At 35.8% G+C, this 14,365-nt stretch overlaps 2 protein-coding genes across 2 annotated transcripts in view; one reads left to right on the top strand and one right to left on the bottom strand.

Annotated features, from left to right (window-relative positions):
* Positions 1–3,274, bottom strand: part of NDC80 (NDC80 kinetochore complex component) — a 39,304-nt gene extending 36,030 nt beyond the window's left edge. Inside the window, exons 1-3 of the mRNA XM_063077504.1 lie at positions 3,177–3,274; positions 2,718–2,795; positions 44–167 (exon numbers count right to left, since the gene is read on the bottom strand). Of these exons, the coding sequence (XP_062933574.1) occupies positions 44–167; positions 2,718–2,795; positions 3,177–3,274 (300 nt within the window). The remainder of the gene's footprint in view (positions 1–43; positions 168–2,717; positions 2,796–3,176) is intronic.
* Positions 3,275–5,196: 1,922 nt separating this feature from the next.
* Positions 5,197–14,365, top strand: part of METTL4 (methyltransferase 4, N6-adenosine) — a 35,149-nt gene continuing 25,980 nt past the window's right edge. Inside the window, exons 1-3 of the mRNA XM_063077326.1 lie at positions 5,197–5,409; positions 7,715–8,117; positions 10,120–10,182. Coding sequence (XP_062933396.1) covers positions 7,722–8,117; positions 10,120–10,182 — 459 coding nt within the window. The 5' untranslated portion in view covers positions 5,197–5,409; positions 7,715–7,721. The remainder of the gene's footprint in view (positions 5,410–7,714; positions 8,118–10,119; positions 10,183–14,365) is intronic.

Here is a 14,365-nt window from a genome sequence, read left to right as displayed (position 1 = left end):
AAGAGAACGCTTACAATTTAGACTATTTAAAATTATAAAATACCTCACAGAGTTGTCGAATACATTGTTGAATGAATGCTTTGTCATTAAGTGGTCTTGGGTCCTTGATTTTTTCAGAACTGGAAAATATACCAAATTGACTATTCCGGGATCCATGTCCACTAGTTCTGGAAACATATTTTTAAAGTTAGTCAAAACTATTTTCTTCTGTGGGTCAATCTAAATTATTTCGAGGCGATTTTATATTTTAACATCAGCAAACATTAAAGTTTAATTCTTTAATTCTTTTTTAAACAGAATTCTCTTATTTAAAGCAGAGAAAAAAGGAAATAATGACGTTATAGCAGTTTACAGATAATTCAGATATAAAATAAGGAGAGAATAAAAATACACTTCTGGTGCTTTGCATTGTCAACACATATACTAAGAATGTGTATTTTTAATCCACTAGATTACCTATACCAACTATTCTTCAAGTCTGTTCAGTCACCTAAGTCCTTAGCTACTCTGTTTATCTACGATTGCTCCCTTACTCTCAACACCTTCATTTGCCATTATTTCTTGTGGGAAAATTGCCTTTGAGATATGATAAAACAGGTTGTGTAGGCTTTTTCTCAAGAACATTTCTCTGTCAGGTGATACCTATATTATGTAACTGATTGTGATTTACCCTAAAAATATATGTTGCTACCTTTTAGTCATTAATGGCTGTAGTATATATGCTTCTTTACAAGACTGTCTCCCCCAAACAAAATCTTATTTGTTTAAATAATCTTTTTAATGGTTCTTTTTGCCTACCATTGTGGCCTAATTTAGCTAACCATTGTAGCTTACTAAATATCCTCAGAACAGTAATTTTCCTTTTCAAGAGATGCTACAAAGTTGAGTAACAGTGAACATTGCTGTAATATCTGAACTCTATTCATCAAAACTTCATTGCTCCCTGTAAGCTGCTGGCAAGTTCTTTCCTACTCAGGCTCTAAAGAGTTCTTTAGCTTGGGCTCTCTCTCTCCACTGCCCAGATTAATTAGCTAGTAAATTAGCCATTTTTTTCCTCTGAGAATTTGCTAATTCAAGGACCACATACTGCTATTGCTGAACCTTTAAAAAAAAAAAAAAAAATATATATATATGTATATATATATTTTACCATAAGAGGAATAGGTGTATAGATTTAACTCTTATTCTACACGAAACTGCACTAATAGATATCTTTTTAAATTTTAAGAGAATGTCCCAATCAATCAAAATACTTAATCATTCAGTCAGTTTATAGTTAAAGAGCATAAGGTTGAGAGCGAGAATATGTGGTTTCAAATTCTGCCTGTTACTATTTGTGTGACCTTGGGTAAATTACTTAATCTCCCTGTGCTTTAATTTCCTTACATGTAATATGGAGACAATAACAGAACTGTCCCTCATGGGGCAGTTCTAAGGATTGACTAAAAGAGTTAAGATAGATAAAGCATTTAAAACAATGTCTGGCCTAAAGGAATGCTCAACAAATGTTAGATTTTTATAATTATCATCATCTCTAAAATTTAGCTCTGAGATGAGAGTTACATTACAAAAATGTTTTAAGATTTTACATAAACTGGAATAAATATCAGAAATAGAAGTTTAACTTGGTGTCATGACAGAGGCTTTTTAGCAGGTAACAAATATTTTATCTCTAAATATTTTTAAAACAATTATCTTAAAACAAAGTTATATTTTTGTTTGGTGAGACAACAGTTTATTTTCTTACTTTTGTGGTTGAGCTTTTTTTTTAAAACCAACTTTATTGAGACATAGTTTGCTTAGAATAAAAAGCGCCTGGTTTAAAGCATACAGTTTGATGAGATTTGACGATGTATATACTTGTTTAAGATATGAACATTTCCATTATCCCCAAAGTCCCCTTACACTCTTAACAGTTAATCTTTCCCTCACCCAGAGCCTAGACAACTGCTAGTCTACTCTTCTTAAAACGTTATCTAGATACCACTGACGAATCAAAACTATTTTCGTAATAAAACTAACATGTTATTTGCTCTTTTCATTCTCATTCTCTCATGAGTGTACACTGGCAGCTTCCAGAGGCTGGCAACATGATGTATGATATTGTAACAGATTGAATGCAGAAGCAGATATAAAAATCTGGCTATCTTCTATCAAGCCAGACATTAAAGAAATTTGCAAAAATGTAAAACCATGTCACTCTTCTCATTGAAATTGTTTTGTTTTTGAAATTTTTTTTTTTAAATCAACATGTTATTTATTACCATGTAATGGATGTATTGTTATTTTACATTGAATTAATACATACTTTAAAATTTCTCAGTTTTAATTTCTAATATGGTTAATATCGACAGATATAGCCCACAAAACAAAAGCTCTTTTGAATCCTCACTAATCATTAAGAGCACAAAAAGTCAAGACTAAATTGATGGTCCCTCCTTTTTAAAAAATGCTATAACTTCCATAGTGTCTGAAAGCTAGGAATAGATTTTACAATCGACTATTCACTTGTAACAATGAAATACTGGTCTGAATGTGTTCATCTCTCTCTTAGTGCCATCTAAGGCAGACATAACCTAAAATTTTAATCATTCAAAACAGGAAAACTGGATAACTTTTCTCTCTGAAGGGACCACGTTATCTAATTTTTTGGTTCTCTGAGGGCATCAATGCATGGCTATAAGAATCCCTTCATTAGAACTAATATAAAATATTACCTTTTACCAAACACAGAGACTTTTCTTTCAGATGTGGGTTTGTTTATACTCAACTTTCCAAAGGCTGGTTTCTCTTTGCTTTAAAAACAAAAACAAAAACAGAAAATCAACTCTTTAAAATAAATATAAAAAAAATATTAGTTCAAAAAACTTTTGGAAATAGGTTGGAACCAATACCTTTCCTCCATTACCTATAAAAATAATTCAAAATCACGAAAATTTTTAGCAGCAACCATAGCTGTTATAAATGGGATGGGCTTAAACACAGTATAAGTTATGACACCTATAGTGTTAGGGGACAAGTGGGGGTCCTTCTGGTCCATCCAATCTTTAGTAGATTTATCCTTTGTTTTAACCCCATCACTGTCTACTTTACTAGTCTCGTTTTTAATAACCACCTAATGATTTTCTACCCTTAGATAAAGCATGCAGGTGAGAACCATAGGTGGAGGTACTTACGTTTGAGGGGTATAAAGGCCTTTATTTAGGTCCTGGGATCTTAACTCCTGCATAGAGAGGCGGCCAGCACCACCAGTGGAAACTGAACTGTGCTTCATGCTTATGACCTATATTCATGAATTCAGTATTAAAAAAACTTTCCAGACATAGCTGATACATTAAGCAACAACTATTCAGCCAAGTTTCATTGCTTCTTTGAGATAACCTTTCCCCTATGCTCTTTATTTGTTCAAATACACTGAAGTCCTCATTTGCAGGGAACGTCTACTTAACTTCATTTTAAAATATTCAACATAACATACATATTTACTAAATGCCAACCATGTACAAACGAGTGTGCTAGGCAATGCAGGAGATATAAAGATGAATACGGCATAATTCCTGCCTTCACAAAGGCATTTATGGTAACTAAAGCCCTGAATATTAACCCAGACCACATCACTGCTGTTGGCTATGCCAATTTCCAGGAGAAGTGAAAGAACCACCTCAAATTCTTTTATTCACTTCAAAATGTGTCCTTTTCTTTGGTCTCAGAGAATGGAGCTATTCTCTTTTCTTTTCCTAATACCTCTCTCAACTGCTCTATCCTTAATCTATTGTTCCCAGTTTATATTCAATTATTGCCCTCCTGGCTTCAATCTCCCCTTCAACAAGGATAAATCATCTGGTCCACAAAATAGTCTACAGGTTGCCTCCATTTTCAAACCACATTAACATCTCATTGCCTTCACACCTACTAAAAGTTGTCTCGTAGGATACTCACGATTAACAAATCTTTTGATCCTGTCTCATCTTTGCAGCATTAGATACTATCCACCTAGCTCTCTAAGGAAGTGCCCTGGCTTCCAGGAAAGTGGTTATCTTTTCTATGGTTATCCTTTTTTTAAAAAAAGGAATTTATTTATTTTTAAATTGATATGTATTGATTGTACATATTTATGGGGTACAGTTATATTCCAATACATGTATACAATGTGTGATGATCAAATCAGGGTATTTAGCATATCCATCATCGCAAAACTATCATTTCTTTGTGATGAAAAAATTTGATCTCTCTTCTAGCCATTGGAGAACATACAATAAAATACTGTTATTTATAGATGCCTAACACTACTGTACACCACTAGAAATTATTTTTCCCATCTGGCTGTAATTGTGTGTTATGGTTATTCTAAACGAATAACCTTTCTGAGCACTCCTTAGTGTTTTACACTGATTGCATTCTTTCCTTTTTGGTTTTGGCTCCCATCTTTTCTCTTTCCATGTACCCTTGTTCATCTATTCAACTTTTCCACTCTCACCTCTATGTCCACTCCTAACCTCCATTTATGATGTACTCTCAAGATTTAGGATTAAGACTTCCACTGTACTTTTTACAAGGCCACTAAGATGCTACACCAGTACCCAAATTCAACACAAACAGTTCCTCTTTCGTCCTTCCCCTTCCCGCCTTCTTTTCCCCTTTCTTCTCTTCAGCCGCTTCTCCCCACCAGCGCCCCCTAGGCCCTCCCCTTCTCCCTTGGGGGAAATCGCTGACACTGGCGCCTCGCACAGATTTGGCCCCAAGGCCTCCCGCAACAGCAATCAATAAAACGTAGTCCCTCAGGGCCTCCACAGTTAAGTTTTGGACGCCAACACTTTCTTCCTCCAGAACAGTTCTGCAGTAATAAAGTCAATTCAAATTACTTACCTTTCTTCCAGCTTACTGAAAGGCCCAGGGTCCGAATTTCTGTAAACCTTGCACTTGTCCGCTAGACAGGACAGCACCTGCCAAAACACCAACTCTCCTTTCGCCCTCCGGAGCGTTTGAATTTGAAAAAAAACCCCGCCGGCTCTGACGTCACCACGCACGACGTGCGCACGCGTGCGCAGTCCTCATACGCCGCTCGTCGCCGGAACTGTGCGTGCTGGTCTCGCCCCGCCTCCTTGCGGGCTCAGTGGTGTCTGTGGTCCAGTGCGAGCTTCCCTACGAAGTCTGGCCTGACCTTTAAAATAAGCTCTGAAAGACCCGAGGGCTCTTCATCACCGAGCCACAGCCTAAGCGCTCCAAATCGCGTTGGAAACGATTTTCCGTACAGCAGCATGGCGGCGCCCGTTGACTCTTAGAAAAGGAGAACTTTTTTCCTTTGCCCCGAAAGGGGTGTCTTTTATGACCACCACTTAGATGGGTGCTGTTTTCCTGATAAGCGTCTGGGAAGGCGTCGTGCAGGTTTCTGACCAGGGAAGCAGTGAGGTAGGAGGTCGCGGCTGCTGAGTGTGGATGTAGTGGTCTCCAAGGATCACGCGGGTGTGGCCGCCGTCATGATACGGAATCTGGATTTTATTGCTCGCCAGGGTCTCACGCTGTTCTGGTGTGGGTGGCCTGCGAGGAGCAAGGTTGGGGGTGGCGAGGCGGTGAATGTGAAGCGGAGAAGCAGGTGCACTAAGATTTTGCTAAATTTTTTAAAATTACATAATATTATATAATTATTTTCTTAAAATATTTTGCTGAAATACTCTGCTTCCCTGAGTTCGAACTCAGAGACAGGCACTGCCGAATACCGGGAGAGTGGTGGGGGTGGGACTAGGGCTCAGATCGAAAGTCCCTGGATCTTTTAGCAATTGTGCCACCAACTAAAGTTGTAATTTTTGGGCAAGTCGTCTTTCTTGTATGAGTTTGTTTTCCTGTCTAAATTTCTACCTCTGACTGGCCATTACAGAGACTTGAGGAGTGACCATGAAGCGGGGAGGGGGGCAAGGATCACCACTAACAACAGCAATTAGCATTTACTTGAGTAACTGCTATGTGTCAGACACTGTGCACAGCATTTCATGTAGCTTAATTTTCTAAACTGCCTTCCGAGGTGTCATAAAAAATGATGACTTTAAGGCTCATTGAGATCTGTTTGCCTATGGTCACACTGCTAATACATGGTCTATAGAAGAAACAAACCACTTTTCCTCTGCTTTCATACTTATAATCATCACAGAAGACTTCTGTGACTTGTGGTCACCAAGAACTGTGGGGATTTCTCTCCACCAGCAGCCAGTTGATCAGTTTTCCAGATTCTGCAGCTGCAGACACCAGCTCGGTGATCTCTAATTGATTAAATCATTGGCCATTGGTGATCAACTCAACTTTCAGTCCCTCTCCCCTCTCCTTAGGTGGGGGGTGGGGGTGGGGCGGGATTCCAACTCTCTGAGCACATGGTTGGTTCCTCCGGCATTCAGCCTCCCATCCGGTGGTTACCTAGGAACTTTCCAAAAATCACCTCATAAATACAAGCTCAGACATGGTTGAAAGGGTCTTGTTATAAATAACAAAAGACCTTTATTACTTAACCTTTAGTGCTCTGGAGCTGTTGCCAACTCAGCTTAGTTTTATGGAACCAAGGACTAAAGGCCAAATGTTTCAACAAAAGTTACTCTTACTACTCTTTTTTTTCTTTTTTTTCCCTGGCGGCTGGCCCTTTTAGGGATCTGAACCCGTGACCTTGGGGTTATGAGGCTGCACTCTAACCAACTGAGCTAACTGGTCAGCCCCACTGGGAAATTACAAGGTTTATAGTGAGGCAGGAGTAGTGGACAAAAGGAAAAAAAAAAAAAAAATCATACATGGAGTTAGAAGTTTGAATCTAAATGCTATTATTATTAACTATTCTATTAAGCATTTATTTATTTCTTATTCTGTCTCCTAAGTTCTCCACTCGGTTTAGAATGCAATATCCAGAACTGTAAACCATCTTCTGAAAAAAGATAAAAGAAGTTCTGAAAAACCTATTTATCTTATGAGTGCTGCTCAGAACCAGTTAGAGATCTGTATTTTTATGCTTGTAGTTTTGCTAGGGTGCTTCTGATGTGCTGTTAAAATTCCATTTGCTCTGGCTAGACCAATCTTTTCTTTTCACCTTGTTAGGCCATTGGTAGCAGTAGTTAAGTAGGGCAATGATATTGGAGAATGAGCTGACTTACTATGGCAAATGTTAGAAAAATCAAGGTCTGGCTTGCTAATAGCTCATCCTGAAATTCTGTGACCTTCTCTCTAGATAAGTTTATCTCATTAAAAAGGTCGAATTCACATAGATAGTGTGTATTCTTTGCTTCCACAGGACACTTTAAACTTTAAAGGAGTCAATGACTTTCTTACTCAGAGTATGTGAACCTAGTGGCTAGATCCAAGGACCGAAGCAAGAAGTTGTGGTGGGCCTGGAAGGATGTGGAGGAGGAGGAGGAGGAGGATCGAATTGAGATTCCAAAAATAAGAGCTTTAACCTTTTTTGGTCAACTTGGCTAAAAATTTTGAATTATCAACTCTGAAATTAAAAGTTTATATGAAAATGTTGTAATTTTCCTTAGAACTTCTCTATATATTAACATGTCATGAATGTTAAATTTTCTTCTGTGTTCATGTCAGGTTTATATACTTGAACGTCAAATCTACCTGCGTGTGTGAAGTATATGTTTATCGAAATACAAGACATTTAAAAACCTGATTTGGAAAGTTGGGTTTTACTTCTAATTGCTAATTCCTACAGGATTTTTTTTTTTTTTTTTTTAAGGAAGAGAATGTCTGTGGTACATCAGATGTCACCTGGGTGGTTACTGGATCATCTTTCTTTCATTAACAAGATAAACTATCAACTTCACCAGCATCGTGAGCCTAGCTGCAATAAAAATGAGCCCACTTCTTCTGTCCCCTTTGATTCTCTTCAAATGGATTCGGTGTCCTCTTTTGGAGCCTCTGGTACAATTATTGCTTCTGACTGTACCACTAAGTCAGAGAACGATGATGGAGGAAATCATGAAGTGTTCACACAAAAATATGTTTTTCGATCTGAACTATTTGATGTCACCAAGCCTTATATAACTCCAGCGGTTCACAAAGAATGCCGACAAAGTAATGAAAAGGAAGATCTAATGAATGGTGTTAAAAAAGAAATCTCCGTTTCTATTTTTGGGAAGGTAGAAAGTTTTAAGAAATATTAATTTTTTCTGCAGAAAACAAAAAATCATTTTAATATCTTAAAAATCTTGTGACTTAGTAAGTATAAAGAAGAATCAATAATGCATAAGAAGGCGTTCGCATACTCAGAGTAATTTTTAACTCTTTCCTAATATTGTACCATTCTTAGAAGTGCAAATTGAGTATATCAAAAATAAGCAAAATTGGCTCAGAAGTGAATGCTCTATAAGTTAAGCAAACAAAATAAACCCAAAGAACAAAAAAGTCCTTTTTGCTTAGATATTTGTATTAATCAAATGTTTTTGCACCTATTTTGCTAAAAGACATGCTTGTTTCTCTGCAAAATTTCTAACTAGTAAATGGATTTTGGGAGATTTTTAGACACATATCCTTGGAGATAAGCTTATGTAGTAAAAGTTTGGAGGAAGGGTGATATTTTTGAAAAGTTTTAGTGATAAAAGTAGAAAGTTACTGTGGAAAATTACATGTTTGTAAAGTATATACTTGAGGGTACTTCAAAAAGTTTGTGGAAAAATATAATTAAAGGACAATATGAATCCATGAACTTTTTGCAGTACCCTTGTATTTGTATATACACATTAGTGCAGTCTTTTAGTAAAGTTTCAAGAATACCATACAAGATCAAATTAATTACGTTTTAATACATTTTGTATCTTTGAAGAGTTCAGAGGTGATTTTACAAAATTTATTTTAGGTAGATTATATGAACATTTTCTTTGTTAAGGATAGGATTCATTACTAATCCAGCAAATGTTTGAGATCTTTTTATGTGCAATTGTACATAGTGATGAAACAAGATAAGCTTAATTCCTGCCCTCATAGATCTTATAATTGATAAGGAAAAAATATATTAAATAAGAAAGAACGTTGAGAATTAGAATAAAGAAAGTAATAGAGATAATTTATTACATTTTTATAAGTACCTGAAGTAGAACTTATAATGTTCTTGTATTTTCTTTATATTATATTATTTATTTATTTAACTTCTCAATATACATTGTAGTCAATTTTCATGACCCTTTATCCGTTCCTCTTTCCCCCTTGTATTTTCTTACACATATCTTTTTTCTTTTCTTTCAACAAATATTTATTGATCATCTGCTGTGTGTCAGGCACAGAAAATTTATAGTATTGTTTGAGATCTCAGTAAAATAGTGTGTAGGTAATATATTATTACTGTTACTAATTCAAGCAAATAAGTATTTGTAAAAGACTGTAGTTTACAGAGTATGGATTTTAACTTCAATGTATAATCTTCTATGTTGGGTAAATTTCTTATTTTGATATGGAAAAATATGGGTAACCATATGTAATGAATGTTATCTTGACAAAACTTAACCTTATTTCTGATATGCTAAAGCAAATTATACAGTTAGCCAAATCTTAAGTCAAAGCTGTAGGGTTTCAGCAATAAAAAGTACAAGTCCTTGCTCTCTATTGCACAATTTTATATGTTCTTTTCTATGGAATTGTTAGATATAGAATAGTGTTAATACATCTGATTTGCATCTAACCCTTAGATCAATCATAAAACACTATTAAAAGTACATTGGAATTTCTTTTGATGATAACACATGGATAGTTCCTCTCCTCAGAAATGAAGAGAGTTGAGAATAATTATACCACTTATAACAACTGATAGATGGTACTGGTAACTGTTCATGCAGTTTCCTTATATTTCATAGGTACTGATGCTATATTTTATCATATGGTATTAGCTCTTACTAATAGCAGAGGAGGCTGAAGCAACCTATAATCACCAATTAAGTTAGTAATTTTTATTTATCTTTTACTTTGGGAAAGCTTACTTACTTAGCCTCTACCCTTTACATTGATTTTGACCTCAGTAGACAATTATTACCTCTTAAAGACTGAGTATACAATATGGAAAATGTGATTACAAAAATGTTATATTTCAAAATATCAATACTGTTATAGATGGCAACATAACTTTTTCCCTGTAATTTATCTACACTTTAGAAGCATAAAAGATGTATTGTTTTCAACCAAGGTGAATTGGATGCTATGGAATACCATACAAAGGTAGGTGTAAAATGTTTATTGATCACGTTGGAAAGTCAGTGTGAAGTAGTATAAAATAAATGGACAACATAAATAAGGATGTTCTTCAAAATCAAGCAGTCATTTTGATTAGGGTTAGAATTTAATATCAATTTATTTTATTTATGGACAATAGGCTTTTATTGCTTTTACAATCTTTACACTAATTATAGTGTAAGTTCACTGGTGTTAAATATACCTGTTGCCTGGACATGCCACTTGCAAGATTAAACTACAGAAATATGCAGATATCCAGGTGTAGAGAGCACAAACATTAATAAAGCAAATGTATTTCACAGGGCCTAGCCTCCAAAGCCCTGTAGTTTCAGATATAACCTAACTTTTAAAAATTACATATAGAAATGTTAAGCTTGCAAAAGACAGGAAAATTTCCCTGGGCTAAAGTCTCTGTTGTAGATAAAGAATTGTAACACAGCAAAATCCCGGGCTCAAGGACAGGTGTCCTTTTTTTTTTTTTTTTTTTTTTTTTTAATTTTATTTTGTCGATATACATTGTAGCTGATTAATGCTCCCCATCACCAAAACCTCCCTCCCTTCTCCCTCCCCCAAGGACAGGTGTCCTTGATGCAGAGTTAACCTAAAGTTACTTGATTGTTATGTAAACATACTGAGGAAATTACTGTAAGGAAACACAGTATTTGCTAAGAACAAGCTTTTGTTGGTGGATCGACTTAACGTTTTGCAAATTGCATTATGGAATGTCACTTTGTTATTTCACTGATATTACCAGCCTGTATTGTTAAACTATACTTAGCCATTAGCCATAACTCCACCTATGTTCCTTTTCTGTAACTTTCTGGCCTGGAAAATAAATACTGAGAAAGAACCCCAGTTTGAGGTTAATTTCCTGAGGAGGAATGCCTCTCTCTTGAGCGTTCCAGGAGATTAACCCCTTCGGGGTTTCTCACTGCTCAGAAGAAATGGGCTTTGAGTAATCCTTTGCGTGTCCGTCACCCTGGGGGAGAGGTGACATCCAGGGTATGATATCTATAAGAAAGATTAAGTTGTTAAATAAAATTAGAGAATAGTATTTCTTGAATTATATTCAGATTTCTAAATACTTGTGAATGTTAATGATAAATATAAATTCTGAAATATTTGCATGCTTTAGGACGGAATCAAACTTTTAAGAGGTAATAGGACAGAACAGTTGCTAAATCAAATTTAGAGCTCTTTTAGCTTCAGTAGTACATTTGAATGAAAATAATTCGTAGCCATTTTATTTTCAGTTAATTGCTGTAATGTGGTGTTCAAGAATTAACTACTAAAAGGATTGGTATGAGGACAATTAATAGCTAAGATATATAGATGACTTTAAGAAGCATATTAAGAAAAAGCCTGGAGTAGAACTTGCCTTATTATTTTCTTCACTGAATCTGTATTTCTTCCTTCCTTCTCATGCAGTTCATTTTTTCATTTATCCATTTATCTATTCACTAACTCATTGATTAAATTAATCCAATTTACTTACAAATATTCATTAATTGTCAACTGTATACCAGACACTGTGTTAGCCCTAGGATTTCATTAGAAGTTGAGATATAGTCCTTATGATCTTATGATCTTCTTGAGGAACACAGGCAACTAAACTAAACTACTCTATAGTGTAAAAAACACTGTCATAGAATTCTAGGATACAGTGGTGGCACATAGATAGGGTAGATGTCCAATCCAGACTTGAGGATGGGGTGTTAAGGAAAGCTTTATGGGGGCAGTGATTTTGTTTGAGCTGAGTCCTTTCAGTAGGCATTAATCATGTGAAGAGAATGATGAAGAGTGTTCTGGGCTTTGAGAACAATAGCACTTGCTAAAGTTGAGAATCAGGATGGAATAAGGCTTGTTGAAGGAACTGGTAGCCACTATTCTACTTTCTGTCCTATGAATTTGCCTATTCTAGGTACCTCATATAAATGACGTCGTGTAATGCTTGGCCTTTTGCATGTGTCTTACCAGGACTCTTCAAAAAGTTCATGGAAAGAGTCATATTATATTTCAATTTTATTTTTCCATGAACTTTTCGAAATACCCTTGTATTTCACTTAGCATAATGTCTTCAAGGTTCACGACGTTGTAGCATGTGTCAGAATTTCCTTCCCTTTTTAAAAATTGGCTGCTGGCCGGTATGGGGATTTGAGCCCTTCACCTTATTAGCACCACACTCTCCCAAGTGAGCTAATCAGCCAGCTCTTCCTTCCTTTTTAAGGCTGAAAAATATTCTGTTGTATGTAAATCCACATTTTACTTATTCATCTGTTTGTTCATGGACATTTGGATTGTTTCACGTTTTGGCTGTTATGATTAATGCTCTGTAAACACGGATGTACAAATATTGATTATTTGTACAAATATTTAATTTTTTCTGGGTATATACCTAGAAGTGGAATTGCTGGATTTTATGGTAATTCTGTGTTTAATTTTTGGAGACACCATCATACTGTCTTCCACAGTGGTTGTACCATTTTGCATTCCTACCAGCAATGCGCAAAGGTTCTTAATTTCTCCACATTTTTGCCAATACTTCTCTTTCCTTCCTTCCTTCCTTCCTTCCTTCCTTCCTTCCTTCCTTCCTTCCTTCCTTCCTTCCTTCCTTCCTTCCTCCCTTCCTTCCTCCCTCCCTCCCTCCCTCCCTCCCTTCCTTCCTTTCTTCCTTCTTTCCTTCCCTCCTTCCCTCCCCATCATAATGGATGTGGAGTGGTTTCTCATCGTGGTTTTGATTTGCATTTCCCTAGTGATTAGTGATATTGAGCATCTTTTTATGTGTATGCTGGCTATTCGTATATCTTCTTTGGAGAAACGTTTTATTCATGTCCTTTGCTTATTTTAAAATTGCATTGTTTGTTTTTTTGTTGTTGCGTTTTAGAAGTTCCTTATATATTCTGGATATCAGTCCCTTATCAGATATATGATTTGCAAATATCCAAAGAACCACCTTAACTTAGCTAATTTTCTTTACTATCCATGTTTCCTATTTTGTTGATTTCTGATCTTTGTTATTTTCTTCCTTTTGATTTACTTTGCTCTTTTTCACATTTCTTAAAGTGGAGCTTATGTCAGTGAATTGAAAAGTTTTTTTCTTTTATAATGTAAGCGTTAAAAGCTGTAAGTTTGCCTTTGATCACTGCTTTAGTTGCATTTCACATATTTTGATATTTTGTATTTTCACTTTCATTCAATGAAAAATATTTTCTAGTTTCTCTTGTGATTTTATCTTTGACCTATTTGAATTATTTAGAAGTGTACTATTTCATTTCCAGATATTTGGGGTTTATCTTGATATCTTCTTGTTCCTGTTTTTAATTTAAATCCACTGGGGTATAGAATATACTCTAATGATTTGAGTCCTTTTAAAATATTGAGCCTTGTTTTATGGCACAGCACATGCGTTATCTTTGTGACTGTACAGTGTGCTACTGAAAAGAATAAGTATCCTACAGTTGTTGGATGCAGTGTTCTATGAATGTTAAATGAAGTTGGTTGATAGTGTTGTATAAAACTTTTATCTTTAGAGATTTTTGCATTGGTCTATCAATTGCTGGGTAGATTTTTAAAAATAGTGTTAGAATAGTCTTTAGGGCTAATTATTCCCCTGTATTGATGCAAGATCTGTTTGATTACTCATTGCACCTTTCAAGAACTGTGAAATCCGAGAGTTTACCCTATTTGGAAGCTAACAGTTAGCCTGCCACAGTTTCGTGGATGTTGGTGGAAGATATGAGACTCCTAGGTCAGGGACAAAGGATTTTATTGCTCCTGGCACAGTGGGAAGCATATGCTTTATGCTCTCTTGTTTGTGCACCACATCCCATGGGGACAATGCCAAGCAGCCTAGTTGATGCGGTACATGCAGTGGGTTTGCTGTGCATGCAGCAGTACTTTGGTTCACAGTGAAGGAATCCTAACCTTAAGGAACTCCAGTCTTTTAAGTGGGTTGCAAGCAAACCTGTCTAACTTTTTGCTTCAGAGTGGGGACTGTATTAAACTGGATGGCATACAGATCTGCCCTCTGCCTTGAAGGGAGACATTATTACAACTTCCATGCTGTACAGATATCCTTGGAAATTTATTCTGGAACAAAAACAGTGAGTGCCTTAGCTCAGATTGAGATCCGTAATTAATTGCCTTCCAATTGCCCTGTAAATCATGA

The sequence above is a fragment of the Cynocephalus volans genome, chromosome 13, assembly GCF_027409185.1.
Source record: "Cynocephalus volans isolate mCynVol1 chromosome 13, mCynVol1.pri, whole genome shotgun sequence".
Lineage (NCBI taxonomy): Eukaryota > Metazoa > Chordata > Mammalia > Dermoptera > Cynocephalidae > Cynocephalus > Cynocephalus volans.
This window is presented reverse-complemented; position numbering and strand designations above follow the sequence as displayed.